This window comes from Odocoileus virginianus, chromosome 1, assembly GCF_023699985.2.
Source record: "Odocoileus virginianus isolate 20LAN1187 ecotype Illinois chromosome 1, Ovbor_1.2, whole genome shotgun sequence".
In the NCBI taxonomy this organism is placed as follows: Eukaryota; Metazoa; Chordata; class Mammalia; order Artiodactyla; family Cervidae; genus Odocoileus; species Odocoileus virginianus.
The window spans coordinates 20138155-20155368 of record NC_069674.1 but is presented as its reverse complement, the minus strand read 5'-3'; the positions used below and the strand labels follow the sequence as shown (position 1 = coordinate 20155368).

At 40.9% G+C, this 17214-nt stretch overlaps 2 protein-coding genes across 6 annotated transcripts in view; one reads left to right on the top strand and one right to left on the bottom strand.

The window, feature by feature from the left end:
• LRGUK (leucine rich repeats and guanylate kinase domain containing) overlaps positions 1-17214 on the top strand; it is a 162501-nt gene that overhangs the window by 133323 nt on the left and 11964 nt on the right. For 2 of the 5 annotated variants that reach the window (XR_011486901.1, XR_011486898.1), the window contains one exon: positions 14770-14871. The exons of 2 other annotated variants lie outside the window; for them this stretch is intronic. The gene's annotated coding sequence lies outside the window, so the exon portion shown is untranslated. Of the gene's footprint in view, positions 1-14769; positions 14872-16528; positions 16602-17214 lie in introns of those variants that run through there. One more of the 5 variants, XR_011486899.1, reaches the window with a different exon arrangement.
• Positions 5597-17214, bottom strand: part of SLC35B4 (solute carrier family 35 member B4) — a 39012-nt gene continuing 27394 nt past the window's right edge. The window contains exons 7-10 of the mRNA XM_020871935.2: positions 16547-16656; positions 14892-14967; positions 11835-11910; positions 5597-10808 (exon numbers count right to left, since the gene is read on the bottom strand). Of these exons, the coding sequence (XP_020727594.2) occupies positions 10565-10808; positions 11835-11910; positions 14892-14967; positions 16547-16656 (506 nt within the window). The 3' untranslated portion in view covers positions 5597-10564. The remainder of the gene's footprint in view (positions 10809-11834; positions 11911-14891; positions 14968-16546; positions 16657-17214) is intronic.

Below are 17214 nucleotides of genomic sequence, written 5' to 3'. Positions count from 1 at the left end.
TGTGAAAAGAAGAGAAGCAAAAAGCAAAGGAAAAAAGGAAAGATATACCTATCTGAATGCAGAGTTCCAAAGAATAGCAAGGAGAGATAAAGCTTTCCTCAGTGATCAGCGCAAAGAAATAGAGGAAAACAATAGAATGGGAAAGACTAGAGATCTTTTCAAGAAAATTAGAGATACCAAGGGAACATGTCAGGCAAAGATGGGCTCCAGAAAGGACAGAAATGGTATGAACCTAACAGAAGCAGAACATATTAAAAAGAGGTGGCAAGAATACACAGAAAATCTATACAAAAAGATCTTCATGACCCAGATAATCATGATAGTATGATCACTCACCTAGAGCCAGACATCCTGGAATGTGAGTCAAGTGGGCCTTAGGAAGCATCACAAACAAAGCTGGTGGAGGTGATGGAATTCCAGTCGAGCTATTTCAAATCCTAAAAGATGATGCTGTGAAATTGCTGCACTCAATATGCCAGCAAATTTGGAAAAATAAGCAGTGGCACAGGACTGGAAAAGGTCAGTTTTCATTTCAATCCCAAAGAAAGGCAATGCCAAAGAACGCTCAAACTACTGCACAATTGCACTCATCTCACACTCTAGTAAAGTAATGCTCAAAATTCTCCAAGCCAGGCTTCAGCAATACATGAACTATGAACTTCCAGATGTTCAAGCTGGTTTTTTAAAAGGCAGAGGAACCAGAGATCAAATTGCCAACATCCGCTGGATCATCAAAAAAGCAAGAGAGTTCCAGAAAAACATCTATTTCTGCTTTATTGACTATGCCAAAGCATTTGTGTGGATCACCACAAACTGTGGAAAATTCTGAAGGCGATGGGAATACCAGATCACCTTACCTGCCTCCTGAGAAATGTGTATGCAGGTCAGGAAGCAACAGTTAGAACTGGCCATGGAACAACAGACTGGTTCCAAATAGGAAAAGGAGTATGTCAAGGCTGTATATGGTCATCCTGCTTACTTCACTTACATGCAGAGTACAGCATGAGAAATGCTGGGCTGGATGAAGCACAAACTGGAATCAAGATTGCCGGGAGAAATATCAATAACTTCAGATATGCAGATAACACCACCCTTAAGGCAGAAAGCAAAGAACTAAAGAGCCTCTTGATGAAAGTGAAAGAGGAGAGTGAAAAAGTTGGCTTAAAGCTCAACATTCAGAAAACTAAGATCATGGTGGCATCCAGTCCCATCGCTTCATGGCAAATAGATGGGGAAACAGTGGCTGACTTTATTTTTCGGGGCTCCAAAATCACTACAGATGGTGATTGCAGCCACAAAATTAAAAGACGCTTACTCCGTGGAAAAAAAGTCATGACCAACCTAGACAGCATATTAAAAAGCAGAGACATTACTTTGTCAACAAGGGTCCGTCTAGTCAAAGCCATGGTTTTTCCAGTAGTCATGTATGGATGTGAGAGTTGGACTATAAAGAAAGCTGAGCGCCGAAGAATTGATGCTTTTGAACTGTGACGTTGGAGAAGACTCTTGAGAGTCCCTTGGACTACAAAGAGATCCAACCAGTCCATCCTAAAGGAAATCAGTCCTGAGTGTTCACTGGAAGGACTGATGTTGAAGCTGAAACTCCAATACGTTGGCCACCTGATGTGAAGAGCTGACTCATTTGAAAAGACCCTGATACTGAGAAAGATTGAAGGCAGGAGGAGAAGGGGATGACAGAGGATGAGATGGTTGGATGGCATCACCGACTCAATGGACTCGAGTTTGAGTAAACTCTGGGAGCTGGTGATGGACAGGGAGGCTTGGCGTGCTGTAGTCCATGGGGTCGCAGAGTCGGACATGACTGAGCGACTGAACTAAACTGAACTGAAGGGACCCAGAGCAGCAGCAGTGATTTGAAAGGAGCAGACATATCTGCTGATCTTGGAAGTCTCTTGGAGAAGCAGGAGGCAACTGGAGCTCACCCTGGGGACAAAGCCTGGTGGCAGTCATTTTGCTGAGTTCTTTCTACCATGTGGACATTGGTGCTGGCAACCACCATGTTGGAATCCTCCCTCTAGCTTATGAGCCTCAGGATCTAACCGCACTGCCACCTACCAATCTGTAGGCACCAGTTCTGGGATACCCCAGGCCAAGCAACCACCTGGGCAGGGACACAGCCCTGCCCACTAGAGGGCCCAGGACCCACTGCCACAGACCAGGGCTCAGGCGCTAGATTCAGAACTGCCTGAGCTCTGGCCCTGGCCTCACCCACCAGCAAACATCCTCCACTGTCAGGACCAGCCTCATCTGCTAACAGGGGGCAAAAGCTGTGAGACCTGCGAGGCCATGGCCCTACCTACCAGCAGGCCAACACAAGCTCTAGGACACCCCAAACCCTGTAGCCAGACTTCAGGACCTAGCTTTGTTCATCAGTAGACTGGAACTAGCCCCAGGACATGACTTCACACCAGTGGGTGAGCACCAGTCCTGAGATCTCCTGGAACTCAAATCCACTCACCAGTATACCAGCATTAGCCCTGGGGCTCTTAGGGGTCTCAGGGCTTCCCTGATAGCTCAGCTGGTAAAGAATCCACTGCAATGCGGGAGACCCCACTTCGATTCCTGGGTCGTGAAGAACTGCTGGAGAAGGGACAGGCTACCCATCCCGGTATTCTTGGGTTTCCTTTGTGGCTCAGCTGGTAAAGAATCTGCCCGCAATGCGGGAGACCCTGATTCAATCCCTGGGTTGGGAAAATCTTCTGGAGAACAGAAAGGCTACCCACTCCAGTATTCTGGCCTGGAGAATTCCATGGACTGTATAGTCCATGGGGTCACAAAGAGTTGGACACGACTGAGTGACTTTCACTTTCTCAGGGGTTTCACAGGCAGGTGCATCATGACCTGGCCCTGCCAGCCAGTGGCCAGAAGCCTCCACATGAGGAAGGGCCTGGAAACCAGAGTGGGATCAAGCCATGCCTACCAGACTTCTCATAGTAGTCAGCTCACTCTAAGAGAAGGATCCATACACCCCTCAGATGGGGCATCACTAGAGCATAAAGCTCTGGTGACCAAAGAGCAGTGTGCTGCTCAGACTCGTAAGAAGTCTCCTACAAAAGGCCACTTCTCCAAGGTTGGGAAACATAACCAGCCTGCCACATACAGTAAAATAAAAACGGCAAGTTGGGCAAAATGAGGTGACAGAAGAACATGTTCCAAATAAAGGAATAAGATAGACAAAACCCAGAAGAAGAAGTGAATTAGAGGTAAGCAATATACCTGAGAAAGAGTTCAAGGTAAGAGTCAAAGATAAAGATCTTGAGAGTAAAGAGTGAAAAGTTTTGAGTTGTTAACAAAGTTAGAAAATATACAGAACAAACTAGATGAAGAATAAGTGAAATGAAAAATACATTAGGAATACAGAAGGAATAAAGAGGATTAAATGATACAGAGGAATGAATCAGTGAGCTGCAAGACAGAGTAGTGGAAATAACTGAAGGTGAACAGCAAAAAGAATAAAAAGAAATGACTGTTTAAGAAACCTCTGGGAAAACATCAAGCATACTAATATTTGCATTATAGAGATCTCAGAAGGAGAAGAGAGAGAGAACAGGCAGAGAACATATTTGAAGCAATAATAGCTAAAAATATTCCTAACCTAAAAAACAAGATATCCAGGTCCAAGGAGCATGTAAAGTTGCAAACCAGATCAATTCCAAGAGGACCACATCAAGACACACTATAAGTAAAATGGCAAAAATTAAAGAGAATATTAAAGAGTGGGAAGGGAAAAGCAACAGGTTACCTACAAGGGAATTCCCATAAGGTGATCAGCTGACTTTTCAGCAAAAACTCTGTAGGCCAGAAGGGAGTAGTATGATATATCTGACAAAAGGGAATAATAACCTACAACCAAGAATACTCTATCTGACAAAGCTCTCATTCAGATTTGATGGAAATGTCAAAAGTTTTACAGATAAGCAAAAACTAGGAGTCCAGCACCACCAAATCAGCTGTTTAATAGACATGTTGAAGGGACTTCTCTAAGCAAAGGCAACATGAAAGGGAAAAGCTCATTGGTAAAGGCAAAAAAATATATAGTAAAGGTAGAAAGTTAACCATATACGAAGCTAGTAGGAAGGTTAAAAGACAAAAGTAGTAAAATATATCCATAATAAGGAATTAAGGGATATGCAAAACAGATATAAAATATAATGTAAAAAACTAATTAGGGGAGGAGAGTAAAATGAAGTGTTATTAAAATGTTTAAGGAGTCAGCAATTTAATCATATGTATGTGTGTATACATATATGTGTGTGTACACGTACACATTTACAGATTCAGATACCTTATGGTAACCACAAACCAAAAATCTGTAGTACATGCACAAACAGAGGAATTCAAACATAACACTAATACCAAAGTACATACAATGTAAACTGTTGCAGCCACTGTGGAAAACAGTATAGAGGTTCTTTCCTCAAAAAACTAAAGATATTGATAGAACTACCATACAATCCAATAATTTCACTCCTGGGTAAATATATCCAAAGAAAACGAAAACATTAATATACATGTACCTCAGTGTTCATAGCAGCATTATTTACAATAGCCAAGACTTTGAAGCAACCTAAATGTCCATCAACTGATGAATGGATAACGATATGTATAAATACAATAGAACAGTAGTCAGCCAAAGAAAAGAACAAAATTTTGCTATTTGCAACAACCTGGATGGACTTGGAGGGTTAAATTTGCTTAGTGAAATTTAAAGTCAGAGAAAGACAAATGTTATTATTTTCATATATTATCTAAAAAATAAAACTAGTGAATATAATGAAAAAGTAAGACTCACAGATATATAGAACAAACTAGTGGTTACCAGTGGGGAGAAGGAAGCAGGGAGGGGCATGATAGAGATAGGGGATTAAGAGATACAGAGTTCTATATATAAAATAAATAGGCTACAAGGATATTTTTTACAGCACAGGGAATACAGCCAGTATTTTATAATAAGTATAAATGGAGTATAGTCTATAAAATTTGAGTCACTAGGGTGTACACCTGAAACTAGTATTATTGTAAATCAACTATACTGCAATAAAAAAGAAAAAAAGACTGAGTATATAGTAAACTGCTTTGAAAGTTGCTTCCACATTAAGATTCATTTAAAAGCAACAGATGGAAGAAGAGAGCTGGCCATTGCAACGTTACAAAAATCAATGTGCTTCTATTAAGGCAAAGAGGTTTTGAGAGATTTGCTACAGAAACTTACTGCCAGGAACCTCTAAAACCTCCCAAAGTAAGCCAAGCCTCTTTAAATTTCTGAAGTAGAAACTGACCTGTAGCCGGGGAAGTGGTTTGTGATTGACCCAGCTGCCAGGCAGCAGAAGATAGGTTGCTTACAATTGTGGTAAAATGTCCCACCACTGTACAAAGCAAAAACTGCAGAGCTTTTGAAACAGCACCCAAGCACCTGAAAGGTAATGGTGATTGGAAACACCTGCAAGATATTTATCACTTTTATTAAGAAACAATGATTGTACAATTCAAGATTAAAAACCAGGTGTCTGAGGAGTTGTTTCAGAAGGCAGAAATTTGCTCTTCTTAAGAAATCATGGTAAAAAGACTCATTCAATTTGTTTGGCAAAAACATTTTATTCACAAAATCTCCCTTTTCTCTATAACTCTCTGCTCAAATAACTCAGAAGGCTGGAAGCTGACATTTGATATTTACACATCTCAAAATCTGAATACTCACTAATGTCTTAGCTGTTCTACATATTCTACTACTGTCTAGCCACCGCGCGCCCCGCCCCCCATCTTTGTTCTTAAATCACAACATGAATGAAGAACTCAGAGGCTGGAAAAATCAAATCCCCATCATCTTTCCCCAGCCCCATGCCACATAATCTGTTACAAAATCCTACTTTAAAAATCATCCTTTTGGGGGAGGATGGTGCCATTCTCTGGAATGAAAGCAACTAGCACAGAAATGACTTGTGATTGCAAGCAACACACAAAGAACATTTCATCACATCGGGGAATAATTACTGCTGCTCCTGGTTCACGGAGTCTTCTTTACATCTCAAAAGCTATAAATAATCCAGTGTGCCAAAGAATCATTACAACGTTTACTTTAAAAAGTATAAGTCTTATTTCTTCTAAATGGAGACCAAGCTTTCCTCCCCCCAACCCACCTATGGCTGGTACCCCTGCAGCTTGCCTTACTTGATTGAAATCGAGGGCATTTGGTAGAACGCTGATTGATTTAAGTAGGTAAATCTCCATGTGATTCTGAGGAGACAAAAAGACAATGAGCTCAAGGCATCAGCTGATGCAAACCCACTATACCAGCTTTGGAGATATAAGGGACACCCCAAGCAGCCTACTCCAAAAACTTTTAAGCATCTTTAATGGTACCCTGAGGGCCTCTGCTTGCGTTGAGCATCAAATGATGCAAGGTGCTAAATATGTAATGCTCTGCCCTCCTCCCACTGGCAACTGGAGAGCAGAAAGCAGCATCTGCACAACTCCTGGTGTGCATCCTCCCTTCCTTCTCTGGCTTAGAATCTCAGGAATGTTGTCCTATTTGCTTTCTTGCTGACCTACTGATGAAGGGTGGGAACAGGTATCAAGAACCATTAGAAGCTTTCTCAGAAACTTGAGGGAGTAAGAGATCTTGGCGAGGATTTATTTATTCATGAGATGCAAGTCAGATCCTGGTCCCTCCCTTCTCTGAGGTGCCGACCGTAAGGAAGGCCCTAGAAAGAGCACACACAACTAGTGTCTCCCAGCCCAGCCTGGTGCACACTACGTGTACGCTAATGCTTATTATTAACTTTACTATTTATACTCATTTCCAAAGGTCACACATCCATAATGGATTTTATCTATACTGACAGTTCTTTCACCCTAAGACTGAACTCTCATAGGTAACTTCCATGCACATTTTTCAGAATAAAGCTATTGAGACCAAAATGCTCATAGTTCTAGCCAAAGAGAAACAAACTACAGCAAATGTAGGATCTTGATTTCCTATCTCCATGTTAGGGTGTCTCACTGTGCATTTATGGAGATGTTCAGATCTTTGCTACATTGGCTTATGTGCTAGCCCACCAATAAGCGTGTCCCCCAGCCCAGAACGCATTTATTGGTTTACAATTACTCCTGACCTAATGCGGCCCACCTCCCCTCACCATAGACATTTGGCATTGTGAGTGAAGTCAGCTAGAGGTAGGGTAAAAAGAGCAAAAGATGAAAACTGCTGCTTCCCAAATATAGACAAGAATGTGGTAGGATCGGTAGGATTCTCCACCCCACTTTGAGCTGTAACAGTATATAAACATTTGTACATTAACCCTTCTTGTTCTTACTCATCTACACATACATTCGCTCTGCCCGATATTTGTGTCTGAATATAGACACACCCCTAGTATCAGTGCTTAAAACAATGTATAACAAAATACATGCTACACAGATATGTATATCCTATAAAAATCCACAAAAGACACCTAGAGGCCCCAAAGAATAGAGGCATAAATAGATACAAGATTATAGGTGTCGCTCAGTAGAAAACTCTGCGAGTAACCAGAAGCTGCTGAAGAAATTGGAGGTAGGGGTTAGGATATGAAAAAAAAATATGCAGAAGGGAGGAAAGGTGCTCAGGGAATGACACAAGCTATAATAATCCTTATAAAACACCAGGTAATCTTCCCAGAAGAATGGAAGGGGTTTGGTGAGGCTGGCAGAGATCAACTCAGCTTCTGTGTTTTTCTTCACTGGACGCAATGACCAAATTTCAGGGACCGGATTCATTTTGGGTAACTGTGCAGAGGGAAAGACTATCCAGATTGTGTCCAAATACTTCAAAACTTGACAGAAACTTATTACATGGATTAATGGTTTCAGCTGGATGAAAAAGAAAATAAAAGATCAAAAATAAATTCCTAATAAAAAATGAAAAAGCATTTATAATACAACAATGGAACTGTGGTAAAGGATATGCAGACATTAAATGAAATAACTCAAATATCCCCAATTTTCTCCTTTTGCCTAATTTATGACCCTGGTCAAGCTATGAAGTGAGTTCACAGGTACATTTACACACACAAAACTTGTGTTTTCTGGCTAGTCATTTGCTATTTGATCTTTGCTCTAAGGGTAGAGTTTTGGATGTCTTAAAGATCAATCTCTCTTGTAAACAAACCATATCCTCTCTCTCTGGGGCACAAAATTGCACGGTCTTGATCCAGAGATAGAGGAGAGGCATTTAACAGACATTTCTTCTCCAGTTACAGATGAGGTGGATCCTCTATAAAATGGTTTATTTGCCCTTTTAACAGGGATTGAAATAAAATTCAACCAGGATTGAAAAAACAGTTAACCAAGGGGAATAAACTGTTTTTAAAAAGTATTAATTAGGATCTGTTAGCTATATTTCCTTATATGCAACTACTGGAAAGAAAAACCAATTCCCAGGGCATTGTGTTCTTACATGCACTCATTTCATTGTATGAGTGCCCTAAGCTATCCATACCCATCCTCCTATGAATAAGACCAGCAGAAGTGTTTAGACACATACTCCGTAAGCCAGAACCTAAAACCTCAGGAACCCAGTTAAATGCTGTCTGTGTACATCAACACTGTTTCAATTACTAAAAATTGTAATATTTCCTATCCACATTTTAAAAAAAAGTGATACTATTTCATGTAAAGCTGTATAGTTATCCTGTCAAGACTCCAGACATGTAGCACTCAAACAGCCCCTGGGGACAGGTTCTTTTATTATACAGTAAGAAAAGTAGCTTTTGTTCTTAAGAGGCTATTTAACACATGGTATTTATAGCACCACCAGTCTGAGAAACTCTACACAGTTCAAAGAAATTAAATACCTTTTGAGTCCATGAACAAATTCACACTTAATTCAGCATCTTTTAGTATAGACTCTCACTGGCACAGCACAGCTGTCAATGTCCAGAACAACAAATCGATCTGAAAACCCTGGGACTTAGGTGGAGAAACAGTATCCATACCGTATGTAACAAAAAACCCAAGGCAGCTTAACTGACCTCCCCCAAAGTGACCCAGGGTTTCTAGGACACTCAGACCCCATCAGAGAACAGCTCCTGATAGTGGAATAAACACATCATACCCTGGGTGAGCCCAGGAGATCTGGAGAGCCACCTCTCTCGATTTAAGAACACAATCTGTGCCCAGCACAGAAGGAGAGGCCTCTATGTGCAAAAAGAGAGAGGCTGCTAAGTCTGATGGACCCCAAATCACATATCTGATGAGATGCAGGTCGGGGCTGTTAAGAAAGAGGAAATAAAACACTGACTTTCATGTTCTCCTCTCCACGTAAGTGATCACAAACTATACAAGAGCATACACACCCCTACACACGCCACCCTAATGCTGTTCTTCTTTCTCAAAATTATCCCATGGGAGGAAAACCAAACCTTTGTAATGATTAGCAAAAGGGTGGGAGGCAGGTTTCTACATATAAAAAAACACACTCACCCCCAAACCCAGCAAGAACATTAAGATGCCTTGTTTAAAAAAAGAAAAACCTTCTATTTCAGTTGTGGTTTGGCCTGATACACCACACCCACATGTACTGAATATATTGGTTTACCCATTAGCCTGACTGGTCGTAACTCTGAAAAGAGTTGCCAGGCAGAGATGAACCTCTCTGATTAAGGAGCGTTTCAAAGACTTAACCTCTCTCCCACATGGAACCCGCCCTGAGTGCCTGGCTGGGTGTAGAAGCGGGAGAGCCCATGGCTCTCCGAGTGCCCTCTTGGCCAGTTTCTCCTGGGTCCTCCTGGCATCACCATCTAACCTTGAGGCTAAATGACTCAGACAACTGAGTGAAGACAGAGCAAAAGTCTCTCTTTTCCCAGTTCACACAACTTTTAACACTGTGCCATAGAGAACTGCTGCAGTTTGTTCTAAGTACAGAAAGCAAAAGGTATGAAAGCACATGACTTGCACAGACGGAAAAAAAAAGGAAAAACGTGGAAAAGGATTCGCACCAGTCTTGCCTGTGTCACAGGGCACACAGGGGCACCTGCTTCTTGCCCGACTCTTGGGATAAAGCCCAGCCCCACCATCCCCGGAGCCTCAGTTCTCTCGGCCGTTCAGTTGTTCCTGGTGAGGGTGCCTGGAGCGTCAGACTTAAAAGTGCAGCTGAGCGTGGCAGGGTGACGGAGCAAGGGGACGAGGCCCCCGGAGGAGGATGGCTGTTACAGAAGAGAATCATCAGAGCAGGGAGAATCTTGTCTGAGACCAAGGATATAAAACGAGTAGCTCTGGGGACTCAGAATGCAGTAAGCCAGTACAGTGCTGAATATTTTGGTAAACAAAACAGAAATAACAAATGAACAGGGCTACCCGATAGCGGAGAACCGTTCTCTTTTCTACTTCAGGGTAGAGGGGCATCTACTCAGGGTCCACAAATGTGCGTCTGCAGAGCCACGAGAAATGAGAAGTCCCTCCCTCTGAGGATTCCCTGGTACACGGCGGGTAATTCAGCATTAACCAAGGTGAAACGGCGGCCAGGCCCCGGCCCATTAGCCTCTGGTGTCTCCACTGCAGGCCGGCCTCAGTTCTTCTTCTCCTTCTGAGGCTGGCCTTTGGCGGCCCCCAGGTTGTTCCACACCTCTGTGTACATGAGGGTCCCAGTGAAGACAAACAAGGTGCCCAGCCAGTGCCACAGGGTGAAAGGGTTCTGGAAGTACAAGATGGAGAAGATGAGGCTGACGAACTTGCGCAGCGTCACGACGAGGGTGACGGTGAGCGAGGCGCATTCTGTGGTGAGGATGAAAACGCCCCGGATGCACACGTACCTGGAGGGGCGGGGTTAAGGCGGTTTTCTGTCAACAGCCCAGAGATTAGCGGGAGAACCTTCTGGCCAGGTGCATGGCTTCAATGTTCACATCCCAGGAACCAGAAAACAGGGCGTCGGCCGCGGCTGCCCTGAGGCTCCTCCTTAGGAGAACACCCTGCAGAATTCCTGTCCTGTCACACGATTCGTGGATCCTAACTTGAAGCTGCCTGAAAACTTCCTATGATACTCATTTGGGATTTTTCTTGGATTCTTCCCATAGTTTACAGTGAAGCTCACCTCCCAAGTAATGACAGAAGGTAATACTGTCAGTAAAGGTGATCACATCTCCAAAAAGGAACTCTGTAGGGCAAGCATATGAGGTGCCTTCGAGGAATGAGGTCAACCACAATCTGTTCCATTGTTTCAAAGGCTCAAGGGTTTTTCTAATGGGCCTAAGGTGGTTCAAGGGCTTTCCTTGTGGCTCAGCTGGTAAAGAATCCTCCTGCAATGTGGGAGCCCTGGGTTGGGAAGATCCCCTAGAGAAGGGAAAGGCTACCCACTCCAGGATTCTGGCCTGGAGAATTCCATGGACTGTATAGTCCACGGGGTCACAAAGAGTCAGACATGATTGAGCAACTTTCACATTCAAGGTGGTTCAAACGAGCCATTTAAAAAATTAGGTCTTATTTAATTTGAAATTTCTTGCAGAATTTTGTGGCAGCTTGTGAAATATCCTAGGATACTGGAAAACTCCATGTAGAAATCATAAAGTATTTCTGTCACATACTAATTCTTAGTTACCCACTGACTTCTATCCCTCCACCCAAAGGTTTTCCTTTCTGGTGTCTTATGACTTACTGACCCTCCACACCACCACCATCTCTTTGCCTCCCTCTCCCTGCAAGAAAGGAGTTCACTAGATGGGCCTGTCTCCTCCTTACTGCAGAATAGATCAGAGCAAAAGCAAAATGCATGTCACTGCACCGTTAGAAGAAAAAACATTTCTGTGGCAAAATAGCACATGGCAGACGAGTGCAAAGGATACTGAGTGATGACATTCATGAGGAGGTAGAACCACATGATGGGCACTGTCACACCAATGACTGGAACCTGATACAATTCTGCAGAGATTGAGAGACAATCGTATCACTTTGGACAGCTTATGTTTTCATCCCTTTGAACACAGTAACACAGATGAACATAGTAGAGATAGCAACATTTTTTCTCTTGCAAATAGACTTGGTCATATACTTTACTTGTGATTCCAGGCTACATTGTCCTCAAGAGTCATTACACTGGTTTCTTAAAACAAATTATATTTTAACTTTAAACTCTTTACCTTTCACCTGACTAGGACCCCACTTTACAGAGAAAGATTCTGCAACACAGAGAAGTTCAAAATGATACAGTCTTAAGTATACTTGTCTTAAGATACTTGTCTTGAGAGACAAGCCCTAAATAAATGCCATTTGGAAATATGTTCAATCCTACCAGTAATCAAAGAATTCTAAATTATTACAAGGCTGTATCATTCTATATCTATTAACTTAGCAATTAAACACTTATAATAAATAATATCCTGATCTGGCAAGGTGGTAGTAGAACTAGCAGCCGTTCAGTGGGTGGTAGTATAAATTGGTGTTTTCAAAATAAATTTCACAATAGGTATTAAGTGGTCATAAAGGCATTGGTTCTTATTCTCAGGAATTCAGTCAGTTCAGTTCAGTCACTCAGTCATCTCTGACTCTTTGCGACCCCTTAGACGGCAGCCCACCAGGCTCCCCCGTCGCTGGAATTCTTCAGGCAAGAACACTGGAGTGGGTTGCCATTTCCTTCTCCAGTGCATGAAAGTGAAAGGTGTGGATTAGTCCTAGTTAATTCAAAAGAAGAAACAAGTTCAACATACATTGTGGTGGTGTTTATAATAAAGGAAAAACAAAATCAGTCACAATGCCCAGTGATAAGAGCAAGGACTATGTAAGCAAAGGTACTTTAACTAGATGTGACATTATACACTTGATTTAAAACAAAAATCACAAAGATTATATATAGTCACATAAAAAATGCAGAACGAAAGTGAAAAAGAAAGTGTAAAATTATATTTACACAAGGATTATGACTGTGTGAGAATATATGTAAATAGTGTCAGGATGGAAACTGGTAAAATGAAATTAGCTCATGTGTAGGGCAATAGAACTGTAACTTTCCTTCCTTGAAATACATTCTTATGTTTAGTTTTATATAATTAGGCTTCCACAGTAAATATATGGGAGGAAATAAAATATTCAAGATCAAAGAGAATAAGGACATAGTAATCCTTGAAGGATCAGTCTTTTTATATTGCTAAATTGTTTGGGAGGCTTGAATTATACGGGCTTCTCTGGTAGCTCAGACAGTAAAGAATCTACCTGCAATGTGGGAGACTTGGATTCAATCCCTGGGTCAGGAAAGATCCTCTGGAGAAAGGAAAGGCTACCCACTCCAGTACTCTTGCCTGGAGAATTCCATGGACAGAGGAGCCTGTCCATGGGGTCACAAAGAGTCAGACATGACTGAGCCACTAAAACTTTCACTTGAATTATACAGCATAACTGAGTAAACTCTAACAAAGTGATGCTGAAATATGGTTAGTAAATGAACATTAATTTTTTTTTGCAAAAAATAAAAATGTATATAAATAATTTCTAAAATTCTATGTCTGGACTAGTGGGAAATCCCAATAATTTAGTGTTATATTGTCTTTGAAATACTTAGCAAGTACTGAAATGAAAAGAAAGTCAACAAATGTTATTACTGTATAATAACTTGAGAGATTCACTGTATCAGCTTGCTGGGGAAAGACAATCCATATGATGTACAGTATTTAGACGGATGTTCAGTTTCCTTGCAAATAACAACTTCATCTGAGACGAAAAAATGTATACTTAGGAATGGTTCTAAAGAAGTTGAAGGCAGAGCTTAAAAGATTTTTTTTTATAAAAATACCCATCCCTGTGACTTCGAGAAGGAGCATTCAAGTAACTAAATCAGTATCAATCTCAAGGAACTTGATAATGTATTTATTTCAACAGCCCTTTGCTATATGGAGTCTCTTAAGAGACCTTAGAAAACACTGCATCAAAAATCAGCTGTATGTCAATTATATCTCAATTTTTTTTAAGTCAGAACCAACTGAGTAATTCAGAGGCTTAAAAACTTTCTTACATGCCGTCATCACACACTTTTTTGCAGGCAAATGGGAGATAACAACTTTGCAGACTCAGAGAACAGTTACAACTTCACAACATGTGATCAGATAGCAAACAAATGTTTACTGAGTCCCTACTGTCATTCTACAAAACACACTTACCATTTTAGGTCTGAGCAACATAAAGCCTTAATTTTAAAAAGATTTGTTCCCTGTGTATTCATTTGTCTGTATAACATGCTCTTTTTTAGTAGATAATCAGATTATATTGGGTTGACCAAAAAGTTTGTTCAAATTTTTCATTACACCTTATGGAAAAGGAATCTTGGGGCCAACCTAACATTGGTAATTTCTTTTAAGTTAACTAACAATTATTAGCTAATGTATTAAACAGCCACTGTAAAAAGTAATAGCCAACTCATACTATAGACACCTGAACTAATTCTTATTCTTGCGGCCTATCTACCCCGTTGTCATTTCTGTTCCTCCTTGCTTGGAGGCAGCTCGGCCTGTATCTGTGAGCAAATGCACCTTTCCTAGCAGAGAGGGAGGAACAGGAGAAAGAAGCTGGACTGCTGTCCAACTTCTCATGGCTCCAGTCACTGCAGTATTATTACTATTTGTTTGCATTCTCAGATCATCATACATTCCCTATTCAAATGCAAATAGCACACAAATTCCAAAGCAAAACAGAAAATTTGAAGATATTGTCTTACTTCATTGGCAAATAATTGAGAAGTGTCTGCAAAAGCTTTTGTTGCTGCAACCACTGATTAATGGCACTATATTTCAGGAAGGTGGCATGGGGATGGGTGATCTGGATATGATGAAAACTGCGGAGGTGAAGTCACGAGTAAAACTGAGACGTTGCCTCTGAAACTGTCAGGTAATTCTACTGGATAACCCCAAACTCACCAGAATTATTGAACAGAACTGCATGGTCATAAATGTCAGAAGCCAAGAAGATGAAACCAGGAAGTGGAAGGGCATGCTAGGGGAAGAAACATTTCATGTAAATTTAAATGCAAAAACATTACAGATGTATAATAGAGTGTATCTTTTACAATGTTTGGAAGTTTTACAAGTTGTGTAACAAGAGATGTCAAGAAAAACAAGTCAGACTTGTTAAAAGTATCCAGTGCTTTTAATAGCTTCCCAGGTGGTACCAGTGATAAAGAACCTGCCTGTCAATGCAGGAGATGTAAGACACAGGTTCAATCCCTAGGTTGGGAAGATACATTGGAGAAGAGAATGGCAACCTACTCCAGTATTCTTGCCTGCAGAATCCATGGACTGAGGAGCCTGGTAGGCTATAGTCCATAGGGTCACAGAGTCAGACACAACTTAAGTGACTGAGCACATACCCAGTGCTTTTAATAAGCCCTGTATACTTTTAATAAGTCCTGACACTGTATGGCGTGATATCAACCTGCAAATTACAGTTCTTGCCCCATAGAAGCTGATGGTCATTACAAAACAATAGAGCCCGCATCCTTCCCTCACCAAAAGGGAAGGGGAAATTGAAACACAGTCATTCTGCCCAAAGGATCTGCCTATATCTTACTATTTTTGAGAATGGTTAAACAATATAACAGATTTAAAAATTATATGGAACGTGAAGGCAGATTTTAGGGAGTTCATGAAACTAATGGGAGAGAGACTAGAGGACAATATGAAGTCAGGGGAAAAGAAATGAAGAGAGAGAGATTGAAGAGGAAGTGGAAACAATAGGTAAGCAAAGATTAACGTGCCTGACAACCACCCACCCACCACCACCACAGTAAACTGTTACTAAGGAATCACAGTAAACATTTACCAAGCAGTTAACTATGTGCCAGGTACTGTGCTAAAAGAAACATGGGAACCAAACAGAATGCTCCTTTATTTTTTAAACTCCCAGCCACATACTGTAGCTACAATTAAATATCTCAAATTGCTTGTCTGCAATTTCAGTTCAAAAGGTTTACAGGGAAGGACTCCCTGAGGTTGCTGAACCTGGAGGCAACACTATCCCTGAGACCTTGAGGAGCTGGGCATTATCTCAACAGGAAAGAGTGGGGAGAAAGAAAGCTAGAGAAGGTGGCTCTAGATCAGCAATTTCAAATAAGAAGCGAAAGGGCATATAATTAGCTAATTAAGTTCTCTATCAAAGGAATAAAGCCTGTCTAAGCAGCTTACTCTTCAAACCCCATCCTCCCCAGTTCTCCCCAATTCCTGCCTGCACATATTTTCCTTGACTTTTGAAACTTCTGTTCCCTTTCCAGGTTTCCATATTGGTTTTAACTTGATTTCATCTTTAGGAACATTGGGTTCCTTGTCTTCTGGAGAAGGGAATGGTTGTTCCTGGTTGGCAGACATGTTCTGTTCACACTGACTAATAGCAATCATTTCCTGTAGAGAACTATGGCAGGCTATTAAAAGTGCCAAAGTTGGTGGGCCCCAAAGCAGTTTACTGGATAATAAATTGATCCTTCAACTACATCAGAAAGATGGTATACCATACTTGAACTAATATACTACAAAAACAACTCAGTAATTTTCCTTTCTCCCAGGTTCAAGAAATTGCTTACATTATAAAACAAAGCCTCCTTGGAGTGTTTCCCAAATTGTTTGTACAGAGTCTCTTGGAAAATACCCATCCTTGCGGACATCAGAAGAGCGAAAGTCAGTGCCCCAATGCCTGAAAAGCAAACATGGAGTTACAGAATGCCCGTACTGGCTAACTTCTCAAAAAACATTTATTCTTTTCTTAAAAAACATTTATTCAGTTCTACAAATATTACACACTAAACACGGACCATGTACAAAATTTAAAAAGAAATAAAAATCAACCACCATATTACCATCTAGTCCTAAATAGTTTGCTGTCTTTCTCTGTATATGTTGCTTAGAAATTGGGTTGGATAAAAAGTTCATTTGGGATTTTCTAAGATCTTACAGAAAGCCCAAAGGAGATTTTTGGCCAACCCAATAGATACTTTATGCTGAAATGGGATCATAATTAGTATGTAATTTCATATCTTTTTCTTCATGATCTTTTTCCTGTATTTTCCTTCAAGTCATTCCATTAAAAATGTTTTCAAAAGTATGATTTAATAGTGGCATATTATTCTATCATGCGGACTGTATCATACTTAAATGTCTAACAAGAGGAGAATGGTTAGATTACTTCTAATTATTTCATCATTAAAATCAACGTACATCCTAGTACATAAATCTTTAAACAGAATGTTGACTA